The sequence below is a fragment of the Pelophylax lessonae genome (assembly GCF_965119305.1).
Source record: "Pelophylax lessonae genome assembly, chromosome: 11".
Classification (NCBI taxonomy): domain Eukaryota; kingdom Metazoa; phylum Chordata; class Amphibia; order Anura; family Ranidae; genus Pelophylax; species Pelophylax lessonae.
The window spans coordinates 36,062,473-36,084,850 of NC_138778.1; the positions used below are offsets into that span (position 1 = coordinate 36,062,473).

A 22,378-nucleotide genomic window follows, 5' to 3' on the forward strand; every position below is an offset into this window, starting at 1 on the left:
CTTCCAAGACTCTTCCAAGACTCTTCCAAGACTCTTACAAGACTCTTACAAGACTCTTACAAGTCTCTTCAAAGTCACGCTAAAAAGTCGCTCCTTCATGGGGTGACTTTCTGGTCGCGGTAGTGTGAACCGGCTCTTACAGTACCTGAGAAACAGTCGTTGTACGCAGTAAAAAAAAAAAAAAAAGGGACTCACCAATGGTCCTGAAAATTTTTTTTTCCTGTACTTATGATGGAACCGCAAAAGCTCCACTGTCAGCTGTACTGTACTAGATCAGTGTAGTCTTCTTGGTTGCCATCCTGATCTTTGGCTAAAAGTAGTTGCAGAACTAAGTCAGAACTGAAGAAGCCACTTTGAATGGGTGGTGGAATGTCTTCAACATTGGAACTAGTCCAGTTGAAAATGACTACTACTAGCCACACCATGAGTTCAATGGCAACTTTGAGACTTATTTGTGTATTTGATTCATTTTCGATGACATTTAATATGCAACTTTAAAAGAATAATACAGGCAACAACATCAAAGTTACCTGCATGTGCCTCTAACTTGAGGTCGGGAAGGTCCATCATTCCACACTCTGGTCCCACCGCACCTGTGTAGTTGACTGTACGCGCACAGAACCTGAATCGGCATTCCTTCTCCTCATCGGTGTTATTGTTGATAATGGCAAACACATCAAAATCACTGCCTACGTTCATGCCCTCAGAAACTTTAAGCTTTATAGTGACATCAGATGGAACACCATGCTGTTCTCCTTTCGGGACAGTGACCAACTCATTGGCTTTTTCATACACCCGCCTTTCATCTTCAGAGCCTGTTGGTTGAGAATTTTTTTAAAAAAATGAGTAAATTTGCATTGTGATTGCTTATTGTATTCATATGTGATATGAACGTTTTCATGCAAAATGAAAATTCCTTTAGCTCGTAAATTGTGTTTTGTTGCAGATCTATGTCCTAGAGACCATTATCACTCAAGCATGAAGGAAAATCAAAAACATTATAAATTGTCAATGTGGGGGGAAATCTCCCAACGGAGACACTTTATAAAGTGACAACTGTCAAAGCTGTTTTTTTTTTAATTTATTACAGGTATTTATATAGCACGGATGACTGCGCATAATGTATAATTACATATTGTACAATTAAGAAAGTCTTTGCCCTCAAGGATCTTACACGTCATTGCGGGAATATTTTCTTTATTTTTTTTTTTCTTTCTTTCTTTCTTTCTTTCTTTCTTTCTTTCTTTCTTTCTTTCTTTCTTTCTTTCTTTCTTTCTTTCTTTCTTTCTTTCTTTCTTTCTTTCTTTCTTTCTTTCTTTCTTTTTCTGTTGTGTCTCCAAGAAAGAAATTTGGGGGGGGGGGGGGTAAAAATCTCACAGGAGACAATATAAACCTGACAGAGGTTCTGTTGTATCTCCAAGAAAGAAATTTGGGGGGGGGGGGGGGTAAAAATCTCACAGGAGACAATATAAACCTGACAGAGGTTCTGTTGTATCTCCAAGAAAGAAATTTGGGGGGGGGGGGGGTAAAAATCTCACAGGAGACAATATAAACCTGACAGAGGTTCTGTTGTATCTCCAAGAAAGAAATTTGGGGGGGGGGGGGTAAAAATCTCACAGGAGACAATATAAACTTGACAGAGGTTCTGTTGTATCTCCAAGAAAGAAATTTGGGGGGGGGGGTAAAAATCTCACAGGAGACAATATAAACCTGACAGAGGTTCTGATATATAGTAAAACAAAAGCAAAAACCCCCCCAGGGATTTTATAGCAGCAAAAAGGTATATAGAGTGTAAAAACCACAAATATATATATATAAAAAATTATTTATTGATAAATAGGGAAACATTTTAAAAAATCTCAATTTTTCCCTATTTATCAATAAAGAATTTTATATATATATATATATATATATATATATATATATATATATATATATATGGGTTTTTACACTCTATATACCTTTTTGCTGCTATAAAACCTTTGGGGGGGGGGGTTTTGCTTTTGTTTTTCTACTCCATATTTGGAGTGTGCAGCCTCTCCATGATATGTGTTGTTTCCCTATGCTAATAAATAGTAATAACCAGACATGGGAGTAAGTCACACATGTGCAAGTCACAAGCAAGTCTCAAGTCTTAACCTTCAAGTCTCAAGCAAGTCCCAAGGTACTGTGGCCAAAAGCAAGCAAGTAAAGTCGAGTCCCTGCTAGAAGTCAAGTAAGTCAAGTCATTTATTTTGGTCAAGTCACAAATCAAGTCAAAATACTGATCTACCCCAATTTTCACCTTTAAATCCATTAACAGTCAGTGGTCAGGAAAGGTTTTGTTTTATTTTCAACATTAACAAAACTGCTTAGTGCTTTTTTCTTGGCATATTAAAGAAAGACTTTGAATGACCAAACAGCTCAAAATCCTTCGGCAATCCTTTCAACACCACAGTCACTAAAAACATGTTAAGTATTTCCATTGTTAAACAGCCAGTGTCCTAAAAATCAGAACGCACTGAGGTGTTTTAAGTGACTGTGGTGTCAGAAACATAACAGGCACATTCATTTTGCTTTAACACATCTTGAGAAAATGCAAATATTTAATAACTTAAAAATTTAAAGTTATTTTGAGTCATATGTCTCAAATCAAAGTTAAGTCGCAAGTCATGAATACCAAGTCAAAGTCAAGTCGAGTCTTTTATTAATTTTAGTCAAGCAAGTCTCAAGTCCTCAAACTGGTGACTTAAGTCTGACTCAAGTCAAGTCATGTGACTCGAGTCCCCCACCTCTGGTAAGAATTGTACCTAAACTAGAAAAAATAGTCTGGAGATCAAATGTAAAGACCAGAAATACAGAAGATCATGATGGCAGAAAAAAATCCATGTTTGTCTATGTTTGTCCCAGGCATGTTTGACTTTAGGAAGGCCTTGCTTACATAGCTGGCAGGAGAGTGGTAAAAGCAGGTGCTTGAATCACGTTTTACTGCCCAGATAAGCCCCAAAACTTACTCTGGCATCTGAAAGGGTTTATAGAAATCTTATCAATAAATCCACATCAGATGCAATATAATAGAGAAAAAGCTGCTGTGCAATGTGCCAAGAAGCAATAAGACAAACAATATAGTACAAAAAAAGTGCAGCGCTAAAAGGTGAACAATTCAATAATAACACTTAGATATGCAAATAGGTAAATGTCCCAAAAAAGCCATTTATTAAAACATATTTATAAAATTAAAAAAACAATAATTTTGAGTAAGGAACCCCGCGCCGAAATACGTAACCGTGCCCATTTACTTCACATGACATCATTACAGACATCTTGTGGACCTGCAATATTTCCTTGCTGTCCACAGTGGTTCTCATCCATGTGATATACACAGACAGTCTTCCAGGTGTCTCCCTGGTTAACTTCCTGGTTCCAAGCACCTTCCATCTTGCAAATGTGAGTCCATTTTTACTGTTTTAATATCTTGTAAATGTGAGTCCATTTTTACTGTTTTTCATTTCATAAATATGTTTTTATAAATGCTACACTTAGGTAGTGGCACTTTTCTCTCCTTTTTGTTTTTACATGAGAAAAAAACAAGCATTCAGGAGGTGGCAGTTCTCTCCTCCTGAATGCATGGAACTATGCCCTACCACCACAAATCACTTTTCAGAGGGATGGTAGAGATTGCCACCCATGTAAATGAGGCCTTACTGTTGACTGATTTACTACCATCTGCTAAAAGTCGTTTCATAGCATCAACTACTGCTTGGAACAAAAAGCCACAAAGGTTTAAATGATCACCCTGAGGCTCACACACATTAAACCACTTTCAGACCGGAGGATTTGGCTGCTCAATGACCAGGCCCTATTTAGTGATTCGGCATGGTGCGACTTTAACTGACAATTGCGCGGTCGTGTGACGCTGTAACCAAACAAAATTGACGTCCTTTTTTTCCCACAAACAGAGCTTTCTTTTGGTGGTATTTGATCACCTGTGCGATTTTTATTTTTTTGCGCTATAAACAAAAAAAGAGCGGCAATTTTGAAAAAATAACAATATTTTTCACATTCTTTTATATGAAATTCTCAAAAAAAAAATGTAAAAATCCAAATTTTTTAACATTTTAGGCCAATTTGTTTTCTGCTACATATTTTTGGTAAAAGAAATTGCAATAAGCGTATTTTGATTGGTTTGCGCAAAAGTTATTTTTCGTTTACTAACTACGGGAAAGATTTATGTCATTTTTATTGTTTTTTTTTTTTCACTAGTAATGGCGGTGATCTGCGATTTTTTTTTTGCGGGGCTGCAACATTGCGGCGGACAGATCGGACTCCTAACTGACATTTTTTACACTTTTGGGGGTACCAGTGACATTACTACCGTAATCAGGGCTAAAAATATGCACTGTTACGGTAAAAATGACACTGGCAGGGAAGGGGTTAACATTACTGGTGATAAGTGGGTTAAATGTGTCCCTAGGGGCGTGATTCTAACTGTCAGGAGGCGTGGCTTGTGAAGTAATCACAGAGACATGTGATCCTATATAGCAGGATCGCATAGCCTCTGTGATTACTTCAGGGAGAATGACTGTGGGAGATCGTGAGTGACCAGCAGCCATCGGAGCCGCCAGTCACATGCACTGGCTCCTCGGCTGACGAGCGGGGGCGGGAGCGCGCCTCCGGCGGCGTGCGGTCGCCCCCTAGCTCCACCCAGGGGAGCGCCGTACATGTACGCTACTTTGCCTGGGAGCGCCAGCCTGCCGCAGTACATCTGCGGCGGCTGGAGCTAAAGTGGTTAAAGCGATTTTCCAATAAAAATAACAAACATGTTATACTTACCTGCTCTGTTGCAGTGGATTTGCACAGAGCAGCCCGGATCCTCCTCTTCTCGGGTCCCTCTTCTGTGATCCTGGCCCCTCCCTCCTGTTCAGTGCCCCCACAGCAAACAGCTTGCTACGGGGGCACCCAAGCTGAGTCATAGCTCCCTGTGTCCATTCCGACACGGAGCCTTGACCCCGGCCCTGCCGATTCTCTCTCCTGATTGGCTCACTGACTTTGATTGACAGCAGGAGGGAGAATCTCGGCGGCTGAGACACTCGTGGACATCGCTGGACATAGAGGATTAGGGGGGCTGCTGCACACAGACGTTTTTTTTTTATCTTAGTACATAGAATGCATTAAGATAAAAAACCTTCTGACTTTACAACCCCTTTAACAGTTATAGGGTGATCTTCCATAGACCTAGTTAAAGCAGAACCAGGGCTTTTTTTCAGCGGGAATGCGGGGAACGCAGTTCCGGCACCTCCAGTACTGACTGTAGTCGCAAGGGGTGCTGGGGTGTGTTGCAGGGTCTATTGATTGGGGGATCCATTCTAGCTGGAGGGGATCTATTTTTTCAGGGGGGTCTTTTGCTGAGGAGGTCTATTATTGCTGGTGGGGGACCTACTGTTGCTGGGGGTGGGTCTCATATTGCGGATCAGTTGTTGCTGGGAGAGATCTACTTTTGAGAGAGAGGTCTATTGTTGCTGGTTAACAGAGTCTGTTGATGCCAGGGGGAAAATATTGTTGCGGGTGGTCTGTTGTTGTTAGGGGGATCTATTGTTGCTGGCGGGGGCTCTATTGTTACTGGCTGCAGGGGATCTATTTTACTGCTTTTCTTGTTATCCTTACCAAATTCTATACAGATTATTCATCACCACAAAATGATACGTAGTTCTGTATTCTATAAAAGGAAAGTACTGGGAGGTAGGTAGGGGGATTGGATTCAAGGAATGGTGCTCAGAGGTGGGTGGGGGCAGAGAAAAGGGGTGACTCGGAAAGGAGGGGGGAGTTCCTGCACCTATTTTCTGAGAAAAAAAGCCCTGAGCAGAACTAAAGTCATCACACTTACTCTCCAAAGTGCGCAAAGGGTCATGGGTCAAAGGGTCGCTGGTGCAGGCATCTTCTTCCCGACTCCTTCCAGGTGTCAGTCTTCTGGCATCTTCATTGGCCAGCGCAGGATGACAAAAAACGTTAATTTAAACTGAGCTGCGCATGCACAGTTCAGTTTAAATGCCACAGAAGACTGAAGGCAGGCAGGTAGGTGTATTTTATTGCAGAAAACAGATTGGGGTGATTTACTAAAACTGGAGAGTGCAAAATCTGGTGCAGCTGTGCAAGGTAGCCAATCAGCTTCTAACTTCAGCTTGTTCAAAAATAACTGAAAGCTGATTGGTTTCTATGCAGAGCTGCACCAGATTTTGCACTCTCCAATTTTAGTAAATCAACCCCATTGCATGGCAGGCTTTTTATTTTACATCTCTGATAAATAGCCTGCCTGCTTGGAGGTTTTTTTTTAGCCTTCAGTTCTGGTTTAATATGTACAGAACAGAGGACCTCATAAATGTTTATGTTCGTCTCAGAACTTCCCAACAGTTACACCCCCACAATGGTAAATAGGAGGAAACCAGACAGATATACAGTTTAGTATACATGAGGCCTACAGTCAGTCATAAGCACACAGCAACTTCAACCAAAACAAAGTCTTCAGGCACGGCAAGGGTGCTCATTTCCCTCAGCTAACAGATCTGCATGAATCAAATATTATTTAATAATTTTATCATTTGGAGCCCGACGTTAAAACTGAGCTAAATTGTTTCTCCAATCTACACTGCAGAGGATATTAAAAAAAGAAAAATGGAAGAGCAGAGGCCTTCATCATAAAGACTGGAATGACAGTTCTCATAAAAACGCAGCTTTTACAGCAGCTGGCACTTCAGTGCAAAGTCATCCGAGAATGTAACAAATTCCTAGGCTATGAGAATGGCACCCGTAGTCAAAGGACTTCACCCCCCCCCAAAGCCAAAAGAAGTAGCTGCAATATGACTATAAATATGTCTGCATGAGGAGGGGATCTCATGGTCTAAATCGGCATTATTGTTACAATGGAAAATCTCACAAAGACATTCATATTAGAGACCAGGCTCAGGAAGGCAAAAGAACACACAGGCCCAAGGCTAGGATGACAAAATTATAATATATAATATTGTATAGAGAGAAAGAGAGAGACAGGCAAAAGACGGGAGAGAGGAAGAGAGAGAGAGAGAGAGAGAGAGAGAGAGAGAGAGAGAAAAGAAAGAAAGAAAACAAGAAAGAAAAAGAAAGAAAGAAAGAGAAAGAAAAAAAGAAAGAAAGAAAAAAAGAAAGAAAGAAAAAGAAAGAAAGAAAGAAAGAGAAAAAGAAAGAAAAAAAGAGAAAGAAAAAAAGAAAGAAAGAAAAAGAAAGAGAAAAAGAAAGAAGAAAAAAGAAAGAAAGAAAGAAAGAAAGAAAGAAAGAAAGAAAGAAAGAAAGAAAGAAAGAAAGAAAGAGAAAAAGAAAGAAAGAAAAAGAAAGAGAAAGAGAAAGAAAGAGAAAAAGAAAGAAAGAAAAAGAAAGAGAAAGAAAGAGAAAAAGAAAGAAAGAAAGAGAAAGAGAAAGAAAGAAAGAGAAAGAGAAAGAGAAAGAGAAAGAGAAAGAAAGAAAGAAAGAAAGAAAGAAAGAAAGAAAGAAAGAAAGAAAGAAAGAAAGAAAGAAAGAAAGAAAGAAAGAAAGAAAGAAAGAAAGAGAAAAAGAAAGAAAAAGAAAGAGAAAAAGAAAGAAAGAAAGGAGAAAAAGAAAGAAAGAGAAAAAGAAAAAAAGAAAAAGAAAGAAAGAAAAAGAAAGAAAGAGAAAAAGAAAGAAAGAAGGAAAGAAGGAAAGAAGGAAAGAAGGAAAGAAAGAAAGAAAGAAAGAAAGAAAGAAAGAAAGAAAGAAAGAAAGAAAGAAAGAAAGAAAGAAAGAAAGAAAGAAAGAAAGAAGAAAAAGAAAGAGAAAAAAAAGAGAAAAAGAAAGAAAGAAAAGGAAAGAAAGAAAAGGAAAGAAAGAAAAAAAGAAAGAAAGAAAAGGAAAGAAAGAAAAGGAAAGAAAGAAAAAAAAGAAAGAAAAGAAAAAGAAAGAAAGAAAAGGAAAGAAAGAAAAAAAAGAAAGAAAAGAAAAAGAAAGAAAGAAAAGAAAAAGAAAGAAAGAAAAGAAAAAGAAAAAAAGAAAAAAAGAAAGAGAGAAAAAAAACCCCTCTCTCTCACCCCTCTCTCTCCCCCTCTCTCCCAGTCCCACCCCCCCTCTTTCTCCCCCTCTCTATCTCTCAAACCCCCCTCTCTTTCACCTCCCTCTCTCCCACCCCTCCTCTCTCTCTCTCTCTCTCCCCTCTCTCTCTCACTGCGATTCTGCCAACGATTCGAAATCACACTGCAATGCTGGCAAAATGCAGGTCGTGTTTTTTTGTTCCATTCATTTTTCAGGGGCACCTAAAACACAGTGCAGTTTTGGTGCGATTGTCAAGGCGGTAAACTGCATCGCATGAGGCTTGTCGCCCCAAAAAGGAGCAGGAGCTTCTTTTGGGCAATAAGCTTCGCACAATGCGGGGGCAATAAATTGCGCACAGCACCCCGCCGTGTTTTAGATACCATTAAAAATGAATGGCACACAAACACGCATCTTGCGTTTTGCCAGCATTGCAATGTGATTTGGAATCTCAGGCAGAGTTGCGGCAATTCTGCCTGTGATTCCGAATTGCTAGATGTGAACGGGGCCAACTTTACTATGTGGCACTGCACACCAGTAAAAAAAGAGTCCTGTATGTAATGAACAATATGGCTGCCCTTATGTCAATGGGAAATTTCAAATTATTCATAAACATATTGGTTTTTAACAAATTAGCATAAATAAATAAGAGGATTTATATTAGACTGATCTCTGTTATGTTTACATAGGGAAATACTGAAAAAAACTCCCTTTAAACTCAAGGCAGCATGTGGTTAGTGACTAATGCAAACTTCATGTGGTCTGAGGGTGGTCAAGCCTCGGCGTCGTAAATACACTGACACAGTCATAACTCTTATTACACAATCTACACAACAAAACGTTTCCCCAACTAATCCAAGTTTATTTTGCTTTTGGATGTATCTGTTGCTTTATAAGCCCTGTATCAGTTCGGGCCCATAAGACTGACACTATTAACCACTTAAGCCCCGGAGGATTTGGCTGCTTAAAGACCAGGGGGTTTTTTGCGATTTTTTACTGCGTGACTTTAACGGACAATTGCGCGGTCGTGCGACGCTGTAACTAAACGAATTTGACGTCCTTTTTTTCCCACAAACAGAGCTTTCTTTTGGTGGTATTTGATCACCTGTGCGATTTTTACTTTTTGCGCTATAAACAAAAAAAGAGCGTAAATTTTGCAAAAATAACAATATTTTTCAAATTTTTTTATATGAAATTCCCCCCCAAAAAAATGTAAAAATCAAAATTTTTTTAAATTTTTGGCCAATTTGTTTTCTGCTACCTATGTTTGGTAAAAAAAATTGCAAAAAGCGTATTTTGATTGGTTTCCGCAAAAGTTATCGCGTTTACTAACTAAGGGAAAGATTTCTGTCATTTTTGGTGTTTTTTTTAACGCGTAATGGCGGCGATCTGCGATTTTTTTGCGGTACTGCGACATTGCGGCGGACAGATCGGACCCTTGACTGACATTTTTGACACTTTTGGGGGTACCAGTGACATTACTGCAGTAATCAGTGCTATACATATGCACTGTTACTGCAAAATGACACTGGCAGGGAAGGGGTTAACTTTATTGGGGAGGGAGGGGTTAAGTGTGTCCCTAGGGGTGTGCTTTCTACTGTGATTGGCTGTGGCTACTAGTGTAGGAACAGTGATCAATGGTCCTACATAGTAGAACCGTCTGATTACTGTTTCTACACAGGGGAGAATGACAGGCGGCTTGTTTAAATCAGCCGCCTGACTTTCTCCCTCTGTACTGACGATCGGCGAGTGACCGCACGGACTTCCCTGTGAACGAGCTGCGGCGGGCGCGCGCTCGCGCCCGCTATTGGCTCACAAGGAAGTGACAGGCAAGTGACGTACCGATACGTCACTCTGCCTGGCCGAGGCTGACCGCCGCAGTATATAGTCGTGCGGCGGTCGGCAACCGGTTAAAAATGAAATGCCATCAGTGAGGGCTATTATTTTAAACCTGAACGTCTAGCAAGTTTATACCTTGACAAAGTATTGCAGTTATGCTGTAGATCAGGGGTAGGCAACCCTAAAGAGGTGGAGATCTATCTGAAGTCAAAGATCACCCAGCACAGTGTCACCTCCTCACACCTGATTAAAACTCCAATTGCCCTACAACCGTGTTGCAATCGCATGCATTGTACAGGATCATAAATTTAAATCAGGTGGTGAGGAGGCAACATATCGCCTCCTGAGAGGGCCAACTTTAACACAGGGCAAAAGGGGCAGCTGCTTTGGGCCCCACTACAATGAGTGGGCCCGGGGCAGCTGCCCCTTTTTGCCCTGTGTTAAAGATGGCCCTCTCAGGAGGCGATATGTTGCCTCCTCACCACCTGATTTATTGTAGTGGGGCCCAAAGCAGCTGCCTCTTGAGCCTGCACTGCCTGCAAATAGTTGATAAGTGAATTCAGAAGGGCCCAAGGAAATGTTTGCCCAGGGTCCAATTAATATTAAAGTGATTGTAAAGTCTCATGGTTTTTCACCTTAATGCATTCTATGCATTAAGGTGAAAAACCTTCATTGATTTCAGCTGCCCCGAGAGCCCCCTTTTTTCTTACCTGAGCCTATCTGTTCCAACGATGTGCACAAGCCCAGCGGCTTCAGCCTCTGTCTTTGTCCTCATTGGATAAATTGATAGCAGCCATTGAGAGAGCCATTGGCTCACACTGCTGTCAATCAAATCCAGTGACATGGGAGCGGGGGCGGTGTTCCGCTGTCTGTGTCAATGGACGCAGCAGCGGGACTCGGGAGCGCACCCACACGGGTGCCCCCATGGAAAGCGGCTCTCTGTGGGGGCACTCAATGAGGAGGAGTCAGGAGCGCTGCGGGGCACCCCAGAAGAGGAGGATTGAGGCTGCAAAACCCTTGCAAAGAGCAGGTAAGTATGACATGTTTGTTATTTTTATATAAAAAAAATCTGAACGTTACAACCCCTTTGAAGACAGCCCTACCTCCTGACCACCTGTCAAACACACTCGGATCACTTTTCAGAGGAGCAGCAGTGCCTGCTGCACTTGTGAATGAGCCCTTAGTTGCAGTTGGCAGCAGCACCCTTTGGGCTCGTTCACACATAAAGTTGGGGTGGTGGTAAGATCCTGTGGTTGAGTCGGGGGGGGGGGGTTTACCGCCCCCAATCCCCTTGAACTGCTAAGGCAGCAGCCAAAGGTGTACACATGCTGTAGCAGGTATTAAACCTGTGTTGTTTTTGGTGGGTGCTACTGCCTGCCAATCGGGACACATTGAAGTAAATGGGGCCACTCTGCAACTGCATGCTTCGTGGGGTCCAAGGGGTTAAAGCAGGTGGTGAGAAAGCAACACAACGCTGCCTGCTTTAACCCCTTGTTTGCTGTACAAGGTTGCAGGTCACTTGCAGAGCTGCCTCAATTTCGCCCGCGATCTGTAACTCCATAGTGTAAACGGAGCCTTAATGTCTCCCCATGGGTCCCATACTCTACGTCGGCCTTATAAATGAGAAGAACTGTAGCAAGGAACACAAGCTTATTATGTCTGTTTCTGCTTTTTTATAAATCTGGCAGAAACTTGTGCAAAAAGTCATAAAATGAACAATAGGGGTTGGAGAAAGCAGGAGAGTGTAAAGTCTGAAATGGGAACTTCATTGCCAACCCCAGTACTGCATACCGCAACACATTACGTCAGTCTAATTATATACCTGGAACTATATTCGGAGTCTGCTTTTTCAATTTATCAATGCTCAGACATATTCTCCTAGGTACAATGAAAATATCATCCAAACAGCAAGTCTTATTTGTGGACGTCTCTTAAAGTGGAAATAAAACTTTTTTTTTTCCATTTTGGATAGAGAAAGGGAGGGTAGGGTTATGACCCCTGTCAGGTCTTTTTTGACCATCATTGGGGTCAATTCACTAAGGCCCCTTTCACACGGGCGACCCGTTTCGATCCGCCTGTCAGTTTTTTAGGCGGACCTGATCAGATGCTCCATGCATCCCTCTGGGGCAGCGGGTGTCAGCGGAGACATCTCCGCTCCGCTGCTATCCGATTCTGATCCTGTTTGTGAAATCTGGATGGATGGAAACCCTATTTTCCATCCGTCTGGAGGATGGGATCTGATTGGATCGGATAAGAACGGACAGGCGGTCCGTTCTCATCCGATCTCCTATAGAGGACAGTAGGGATCTGACAGCTCCGTCTCCACACACACAGAGGAAACGGAGCTGTCATCCGCCTGCTCAGCGGGGATCGGCGGATCAATCCCCACTGAGCAGAACGGGCTCCGTCAGGCACACAGCCCGTGTGAAAGAGCCCTAAGAATTAAATAACGGCTAATATGCGGTAAAATACCACAAACTGTAACAATTGTGCAGAAAAAGTGTTCAATGCACTAAGAATTTGGAGTTAGAGAGGAGTTCCGCCTGGAGAATAAAAAAAATAAAAGGCAGCAGCTACAAATACTGTACCAGTGGGTAGGCTGGATCCAAAAAGCCTGGGAACTGCAGAACACACACACACACATTAACCCTCCCCCCCCCCCCCCCCCCGGCATGGTCTAGCTACTTACTAAAACCAGAAAACCCAGAGGCAACCTGTCTACAAATATTGCAGTGCAGTATCCATTTCCACTTTGCTCTACCTTTGCACTGGGCTTATTCTCTCTGGAGAAGAGACGCTTGAGGGGGGGGGGGGGGGGGGGGATATAATATCAATGTACAAATACTGTACTGGTGATGACCCTAGCATAAGGAACAAACTTTTTCAGAGAAAGGGAATACAATAAGACACGTGGCCACTCACTAAAACTAAAGGAAAAACGGTTTAACCTTAAAATACGTAAGGGGTTCTTTACTGTCAGAGCAGTAAGGATGTGGAATTCTCTTCCACAAGCAGTCGTATCAGCAGGGAGCATTGAATGTTTCAAAAAACTATTAGATGGGCACCTTAAAGACCACAACATACAGGGGTATACAATGTACGGTTAACATCAAATCACACACACATCATAGGTTGAACTGGATGGACTGATGTCTTTTTTCAGCCTCACAAACTATGTAACTATGTACCTGGTGTGTCAGTCGGACTGAGGTTGTTCGACAAGTCGAGGCAAAAGAACAGAGAAACCAAGTGGTTCCTGCGGGGGTAGCGCTACATAGACAACAGGCTTTTAACTCACTTACCCTCAGGGTACTTGTAGGTGTGTGTGATGTCCTCCCGGGTGTCTTTTCCCACTGCCTTTGTGCTGATCTTCTGTCCCACCTGCGCCGTATGCAGTGTTTGTTTGACAGTGCCATCTTTTTGCGTAACGTAATAAATAACGTCTGCGTTCACTTCAGCAAACACAAATGGGACATCAAACTTCAGCCCAAGCTCACCCTCTTTAACAGCAAAGACAGGAGCAGGACCGCAGCAATATGTGCCTACAAGAGATCACAATAACACATCTATAAAAACAATAGTGAACTTACAAAAGATACAAGACAATATACGGCTAGTCCTTCTGCTTTCCTTGTGTGGTAAGCTATTCATATCCAAAAGGGTAAATTGCAGCCCATGTTAGGACTTTAAATGGTCAACATAACCCTCATGACATCTGATCTACCAAATGTTCTAGATCTTGGCCAAGAATGTCAAGGTAAGAAAAGGGTCCATGGGAGATGCAGAACATTTTGAAATGGGCCAATGCACCAACTTGAGAATATGTCTCTGAATACTTCAGGAAGAGTAGGGGTACTTGGCCATATCTAGGCTGGACTAATCAGTAAACTGCCCCCTCAAAAACAGAAGAACAGGAAGAATAGCACTTGTCCAAAGTAAAAAGCAAGGTTCTGGATACAGATTTTTAATGGGCCATTCAGGTTATCACTGGGCACACTAGATCTGATTCGGCAACACTCAAAAAGTGGGCACCCCTTAAAAATAAGGGGGAAATTCAGAGTTGTGAATCCACATATACAGTCCAATGAGATTGCCAAATAATTGTCTACAATATACACTGGTTCATAGAAGAATAACCAATGCATTTTCGGGGCCAAAAAGATTCCAACTTCATCAAGGCTATAAAACAAATGCAAATATAAGAATATATTTTAGGCAGGTGCAGTCCACTTTCTCCGGCACTGCAGAGGGAGAGAAAATCAAGAGAAGCATGGTTCCCCTATGGCAATGACCCTTTGCTTACCTTTATCTGGCCCTTGGGGCACTATTTCACCAACCGACACCAATGATGGGTTAACTATTTTATATAATGAAAAGAAATGGCTGCACTCAGATGTGGTCAAAATCCAGATTTATTGGACATCCCAATGTGACAAAAAAGTGGCAAGGTAGAGGCGATTCACACACTAATAGGTGTGCTTAATCATTACCACTATTCCTCCTACTGACACTATCAATGGGGCACTCTTCTTCCATTGATACCAACAATGGGGCACTATTCTTCCATTGATACCAACAAAGGGGCACTATTACTCCATTGATACCAAAATGGGGCACTATTTCTCCCATTAAAACCAATGATGGGACACTGATGCTGGGGAATTTTCTAATTCCACTGGCCACAGCTTGGCCTCCCTAAAGCATGAAGGTCATAAAACTGGCCCTTTGCTTGGAAAGTTTGCTCTATGGTGTCCTGGGTCACTGGGGAAGCTCTCCAGTTTGATGCTGAGACCCCATGTGACTCTGGTGGTCATCTAGGATCAGCCTATTTAAGACCCTGGCTCCCGGACTTGGCACGCATTTCACATGTGGGTAGTGTAGGGTCGGGTCAGGGACAGTATTAGGCTTCATGTATACTACAGCTCCTATATTTGAGTTTAGGAGCTTTTGGCGTTTTTTTTTTTTTTGCCAAAGCTCCTAAACTCAACACCATAAAAGCCATAAAAATGTGTCCATGTACACATAGGCTTTTACTAGAATTTAGGAGCTGCTGTGGTTAGGGGTGCTTCAACCTCCCTCCCCTGAATGTGGAAGAATCGTGTTCAGGATAGAAACTTTTTGACCGCCGGCAAGCGCAAACCACAGTGTGATTTTGCTGCTTTTTTTTTATGGCCAGTGGGCAAAGTAGGCAGTGTGTACATGAAGCCTTAGCAGTAGGGAGAGGTTCCAGACTTGTAGGGAAAGAGCAGGGACAATCTAACCAGGCCCCATTCCATCCCTCGAGACAGAAGCTGTCACTGCATACGTGACCTGTTGCTACACTGTTTGCTGCAATATACTGTGAGTGTGCCTGGTCAGTAGGGTTGCCACCTCATCCCTTTAAAACCAAACACCTATTAATTACACAGGTTCTGTGGCTGATGAAGGTAGTAATTAAACTCACTTAGTGCAATAAATTAGCCTGAGAACCTGTGTAATAATAGGTAATCGGTTGATGGGATGAGGTGGCAAACCTACTGGTCAGGTTGACTTCCCACTGGGTAGTTGTCCTGGTTTGAACTACATTTACAGTACAGTTCTGGTACTGCATCTAGACCAGGAATGGGAAAACTATGGCCCGGCGGACCTTTTAATCCGGCCCGCAGAGCGCGCAGTGTTCCCCAACCCCCGGGCCGCAGATCCACGGTACCGGGCCGCCCGAGGGCCGCCCGAGGAACTTCGGCAGTGGCGGCCGGGGCGCATAGAGCAGTGCGCCCCGAGCCCACCCATTGTGTGACAATAACGAATGAAAATTCGCTATTGTCACACGGATCCTCCTCCTGGCCAATCAGGGTCCTCCCGCTTCCTGATTGGCCGAAAGGCAAACCCCATGCCACTGGCCGAGGAGGACGCGGGAGGACTGAGGACTCGAGAAGACGCCGGGGGACTGAAGAGAAGCGCTGCCTGAGGTAAGTGCACTGGTCTCGCGGGGGGCCCTGGCATATCTGCATTGAAAGGGGGCCCTGGCATATCTGCATTGAAAGGGGGCCCTGGCATATCTGCATTGAAAGGGGGCGCTGGCATATCTGCATTGAAAGGGGGCCCCCTGGCATATCTGCATTGAAAGGGGGCCCCCTGGCATATCTGCATTGAAAGGGGGCACGCTGGCATATCTGCATTGAAAGGGGGCCCCCTGGCATATCTGCATTGAAAGGTGGCCCCCTGGCATATCTGCATTGAAAGGGGGCCCCCTGGCATATCTGCATTGAAAGGGGGCACGCTGGCATATCTGCATTGAAAGGGGGCATGCTGGCATATCTGCATCTTGGTCCAGACCCCGGGTCCAATATATGAACCCATTGTGGCCCTCGAGTCAAAACGTTTGCCCACCCCTGATCTAGACTCTGAGTGCTTACTGCCGCCTCACCATGCTGCACCTCCGCGCAAGCCTGTCTAGCCCCTGAAACACGTTGGGACTATGAACCAGTCATTAAAACTTTGGACTCATGGACGTTTTATTTTGCACTCCTATTGGACCGATTTATTAGGCTAGAACTTGTGACATATAATTACAGGGAGGGAACCGGTTGAGAAGACCAAACCTCACCTGCGCTCTTTTCTTGTGGAGTTGGATCTACCACCTGCCATCCATTGTACACTTCATCAAGATCTGGACGGGTCATCCATGCTTCAACCCAACAGTGATAGTTCCTGCAACGTGAGGTGATCAAAAGGTGTTTTCAGTTCTTTTCCAAGAAACTAAACAGCACAGAAGGTCAGGAAGTAAGCTACACAACTAGTATACTGCAGCATCTTCTGGTGATCAATCACATGCGACTAGTGCATTGTGTGGTCATGCGATATTGATCGCTACGACTTGCAGCATGTCATTTGTGTACTTTACTCCACAGGGAGCAATTTGTTCCATCTGATTAGAGCTTCCATTCTGATTACATGCTAGTCCGTATAATTAATCGTTAATGACTTTAGTAGCACGATTGAGCTATTAAAATCTCCTGTGCAGATGTAGCCTAATGAGGTGACTCCCAGCAAGGGGTTATGTCCTTCAGTCCTACCAGATTAAAATTGCCTGTACAGTTAGCCCTAACACTAAAATGTTCTTACCAGATCATGTCTTTTTGGCCCTTCTGTTTATTTCCTTGGTAGTCTAGATATTGTTCAATCACCAAATTGCTGTTTGTATCATGGGCAGAGTAATAGTTGGTGATAACTCGACATGGAATGCCCAGGCACCTAAGGACTAAGAGAAGAAAATGCAAAATAAACCATCAAGGATCAAAATTGGATCTCTAAAGCCCCACCCCAGACATCATTTATTATTTCTTTTAGTTTCGATATAGAGGGGTGAGGTTTATGTAAAGTGTTTGTTGCCCCAACATTTCATATTCCTGATATGTGCCTGCTGTACCATGTACTTATATGAAAAAGTATCCTGTGTATTGCTTCCTTTGTATGAAATCCCTGCCCTGGTGTTCCCGCCAGTCCCTCTTCTTTCCTAACAAAAACTGACCACACTAAGCAGGAGAACACACTGCAGTCACTTTTCTACCTGTGCTAGGGACTCAGCCTGCTCTCCTCCAATTATCATACATTAAAAAGAATGGGATTTTGCTTGTTGGGCGTTTTGAGACTTACTTTTTACAAGAAGATTAGCTGTGAGCTAGATAGGGAGAAACCTGGGGATGTGGTGTATCTGGATTTTGCTAAGGCATTTGACACAGTTCCCCACAAACGCTTAATCTATAAACCAAGGTCTGCAGGCATCAACCTCAAGGTTTGTTCTTGGATAGAAAACCGGTTACATGGGCGCGTCCAAAGGGTGGTGAGTGATAAATAATGTGGTAAGTGGGGTCCCCCAAGGCTCAGTCCTGGGACCAATTTTGTTCAATTTATTTATAAATAACAGAGGACGGAATTAGAGGACGGAATTAGTAGCTCAATCTCAGTTTTTGCGGATGACACAAAAATAGGCAGGGCAATAACTTCTCATCAACATATAGAAATCTTACAGAATGACCTGAACAAAATAACAGAGTGTCCAACTACATGGCAAATGAGATTTGATGCAGAGAAGTGTAAGGTAATGCACTTGGGGGCAAAAAACATAAACGCAAATTATGCTCTAGGTGGGGAGCCTCTGGGGAATCCAGGATGGAGAAGAATTTGGGGGTTCTAGTAGAAGATAGACTAAGCAATAGCATGCAATGTCAAGCTGCAGCTGTCAAAGCCGGCATAATATTAGCATGCATAAGGTAGGGGATATACTCCAGAGATAAAACTATAATCCTACCACTTCATAAAACTCTGATCCGGTCACACCTGGAGTATTCAGTCCAGTTCTGGTTGCCAATCCTCAGAAGGGATGTGCTGGAACTGGAGAGAGTCCAAAGAAGGGCAACTAAACTAATTAGGGGATTGGAGGACCTTAATTACAAGGAGTGATTACAAGCGCTTAATTTATTCTCCTTGGAGAGGAGACGCCTGAGGGGGGACATGATAGCGATTTACAAATACCTCAATGGTGATCCCAGCATAGGTAAAAAACTATTTCGTCTCAAGGAGTGCAAGAAGACACGTGGCCACACAATGAGAGTAGAGGAGAGGCGGTTTAACCTTAAGCTGCGTAAGGGGTTCTTCAGTGTAAGTGCGGTGAGAATGTGTAACACTCTTCCACAATTGGTGGTAGCTGTGGGGAGTATGGCTACTTTTAAAAGACTCTTGGACATACATCTCACAGATCACAACATTCAGGGTTATGGGAAATGATCAAGCTACTGACAAACACACACACACACCTGTACAGGTTGAACAGGATGGACTGATGTCTTTATTCAACCTCAACTACTATGTAACTATATGTAGCAGAATAAATTGTGGTCAAAATTTCTGAAGAAAAATTACTAGTTTGCAAAAATTTATAACAGAAACAAAGAAAAATGCATTTTTTTTGGTCTTTTTTTATTTATACCCACACCCCACACCTAACAACTATACTTCCATTTTCTCCATCAGCCCATCCCCCACGGTAATTGCCTTTTGTTTCACTTGACCCTCCCTTTTAGATTGTAAGCTCTAATGAGCAGGGCCCTCTAATTCCTCCTGTATTGAATTGTATTGTAACTTTATTTTCTTCCCTCATATTGTATAGTGCTGCGCATACTGTTGGCGCTATATAAATCCTATATAATAATAATAATAATAATTTATAGTGCAGAAAATGAAAAAACCCCAGTGATGATGAAATACCACCAAAAGAAAGCTCTATTTGTGTGAAAAAAAAATGACAAAAAAAGTCATATGGGTACAGTGTTGCATAACTGAGTAATTGTCATTCAAAATGTGAGAGCACTAAAAGCTGAAAATTGGCCTGATTAGGAAAGGGTATAAGTGCCCAGTGGGCAAATGGTTTAAGACCAGTATTAGCCAAAATCTTTAGATTTTGATAGAATGTGGAAAAGTGTGGAAGGGTTGGAGCCTCCATCAGGTTTGCATTGTCATCTGTTCTATTGCAGAGATTGTTATCTGTGTTCCTATTGGGGAAATCTTCAGAATAGGAAGTGATAGGAAAGCCCTCCAATGGGACAGAGGTAAATCCAGAATACATTTTACTAGAGTGAGAAAGGGTTAGAACACCTGACAATGTATTTATTAGATATGTACTCTTCACTATTTTCTTTTTTTTTTTTTTTATTCCATAAAGTTTTTTTACTACTTTATCCAAAAGTAATACAAACAATGGCTGGAGCTGGGCTTTAACCTATAGCTGCAGTCCACTTATAAATTAAATATCAATGCATCAAGCTTCATCGACTTATATTGATCAACCTACCTGAACAAGCCACTGCAGCAAAAACCCAGCACTGCCCGTATCGCACTGGCTGGCACCCGTACTTTTTCCAGCGCCGCATGACATCAACGCTGCCAATCCAGGAGTTGGGATTGATACCATCATCATAACAGTTGTCCCAGCGGCCATACAGGACGCCGCCGTCATCATTACAATTCACCTGTAGGATCATGAACAAATCTTAGAAGGTGTCAACATGCTAGGCGTTTTTCCTATAAGCCCTTGTTCACATTGCGGCGGCTTCAAAGTCGCGCAACTTTGAATTCGACATCCTTGCGTGGCTTCATTGCAGCTTGCATACGTCTTCTTTTACACAAGTCATGTTGAAGTCGCACCAAAGTAGTGTAGGAACTTTTTTCTAAGTCGGAGCGACTTAAAGCAGAGTTCCACCCAAAAGTGGAACTTCCACTTTAGGTAGTTCTAACCCCCTGACATGCCACATTTGGCATGTCATTTTTTTGGGGGGGAGCGGGTACCTAGTTTTGACAGGTACCCGCTCCCACTTCCGCTCGGAGCGCCGCGGCGCCCTGAGCGGAAGTTCTCCTCTCCCCCTCCCTCCCTGCAATCTTCTGGGACATGTCAGAGGTCCCAGAAGATTGCCTGCCAATCACGACGCGTAGCGCAACTCGCGCATGCGCAGTGCGTACCCGGCTGTGAAGTCGCAAACTGTCACAGCCGGGTGCCCACACCAGTGATGCCGGCGCCGCAGAGCAGAGAGGGAGAAGAGCGAGGCTTCGGGCAGCCGCATCGCTGGACCGTTGGACAGGTGAGTGTGTGAGGCTGGAACTCCGCTTTAAGTGCATGATTAGAACAGCTCCATTGCCGATAACGGGACGCGACTTTGAAGCCTCAAGTCACATGACAAGTCGCGGCAGTGTGAACCGGGGCTTAGAGCTACAACATAATTCTATTGTGAGAGCCTCTGTATTAGAAGAGGTTCAACAAGATTTTTATGTTAACTGTAACAACTACAAATTGAAGCCCAACCTACAGTATATGAGTAATACAATTGTACCTGTCCTGGAGAACAATGCGGTATTTCAGCCCCTCTATTACTCCTTTATTTATCCAAGCATGACTGTGTGAGTGGAAGTGGATCTAGCGTCAAATATATTTTTTCGTGTTAAGTAATGTGCAAGTGTAACACTTCCACTCACAGAGGTTCACACTAAATTCACTAAAATCAATCAATAATGCAGCGCCAAAGTGACAATAGGATAAAACGTGAAACATAAATGAGTGTGAATGTAAACAAAAACACATAAATCACATGGAATGTGAAAAAAAATCACAAATATATAATAATATCCTCTAAAACGTGAACCAAAAAATTTATAATTCCACATCAAAATGAATAAAAGATAAATTCTGCATCAAAATAGTAATGAGTGGAAAAAAGTCCCAATATAAATGATCCTTTTGTGCTGTGCTCAGAGACGGGTGCTGGTGCTTCACTCCACACTATTGCATTAGGGTGTACACCCTAGAGCACAAACACATATGTGTGTATATCAGCAGAGCAGTGGACAGTGTCAGCAGAGTAGAGATTGGTGTCAGTAGCGCAGTGGATGGTAACAGTCATTTTTATTTTTATAATTTTTTTACAATTTTTTTAGGAGTCCTGTTGGGCGGCTTTGGTGAAATATCAAAGGTCTAAACAGATAGAAAGGAACTGAGGACAGAGCTTCCCCAGTCCCTTTCTCTGCAGCCTCAGCTGCACTGTACAGTGAATGAATGGGAAGTGCTCTATGCTGAGCGGCTTCCTTTTCATTCTCAAACTAAAGCATAGTAAATAATTTAGGAGCAATCGGTACAGATCACTCACTGTGTGCATTCATTTATTCATCCTGAACCATCCACAGCACCAGCCAGCGGGGAGGGGAGGAGGGAAGCTGGCAGCACTGCAGGGAGGAGACAGGGGGTGCCAGGAAGCAGGGGGAATTAGCACTGCACAGGGGGAATAGGCACACCTTGTGCGCATGTCTATGAGCATAGCTGTTTGTAAAAAGACAGCATAATCCTGGTAATAAAAGTGCACAACAATAAGGCTGGCTTTACACCTTGTGTGCAATGGTATGTTGGGATACCATTAATTTACACATGGTACTTACTACGCAAGGCACCGCAGCACACTACATTGCACAGTAACACACTGCCATGCACTGCAGCACAAAAAATACTGCAGGTACAAATTTTTTTGTGGGTTCTGGTGTGTTGGTAGTCCATTTAAATGATTAGGTTGCCGAACACAACACATATATATGAAGCCAGCCTTCATAAAGGCACGGTTCTCTTTACTGTCTTTGGGAGGATATGTCTATAACTCAAGATGTCAAGGTCATTCCAGCGTCTGCATGTGTGTTCTTTTATTATTCGGGAATCAGTGTGCCGCTTCCTTTCTTGGTCCCCAGGCTGAGGGCAGAAAGGTGATCAGGCTGTATTACTTTACTGTAAAATGTAGGTCATTATCCTAATGTGCAATTTGCTGAGCTCCTTTGAGCATGCTATATGCCGGATCATCATGATGGTGCTTTGGATTCTATATTTCTGAATTACTGACCCCGAAATAAATATACAAATGAGAATTTTTTTTCTTCATTTGCTATATGCTTATTCTGGGTCAATGACTCAAAAGTACTGAAA

The 22,378-nt window shown here is 42.8% G+C and overlaps 1 protein-coding gene across 1 annotated transcript in view; it reads right to left on the minus strand.

Annotated features, from left to right (window-relative positions):
• The window catches only part of TGM2 (transglutaminase 2), a 132,959-nt gene that overhangs the window by 35,990 nt on the left and 74,591 nt on the right, over nt 1-22,378 (minus strand). The window contains exons 6-10 of the mRNA XM_082272015.1: nt 19,718-19,895; nt 16,993-17,128; nt 16,475-16,578; nt 13,191-13,430; nt 531-815 (exon numbers count right to left, since the gene is read on the minus strand). Coding sequence (XP_082128141.1) covers nt 531-815; nt 13,191-13,430; nt 16,475-16,578; nt 16,993-17,128; nt 19,718-19,895 — 943 coding nt within the window. The remainder of the gene's footprint in view (nt 1-530; nt 816-13,190; nt 13,431-16,474; nt 16,579-16,992; nt 17,129-19,717; nt 19,896-22,378) is intronic.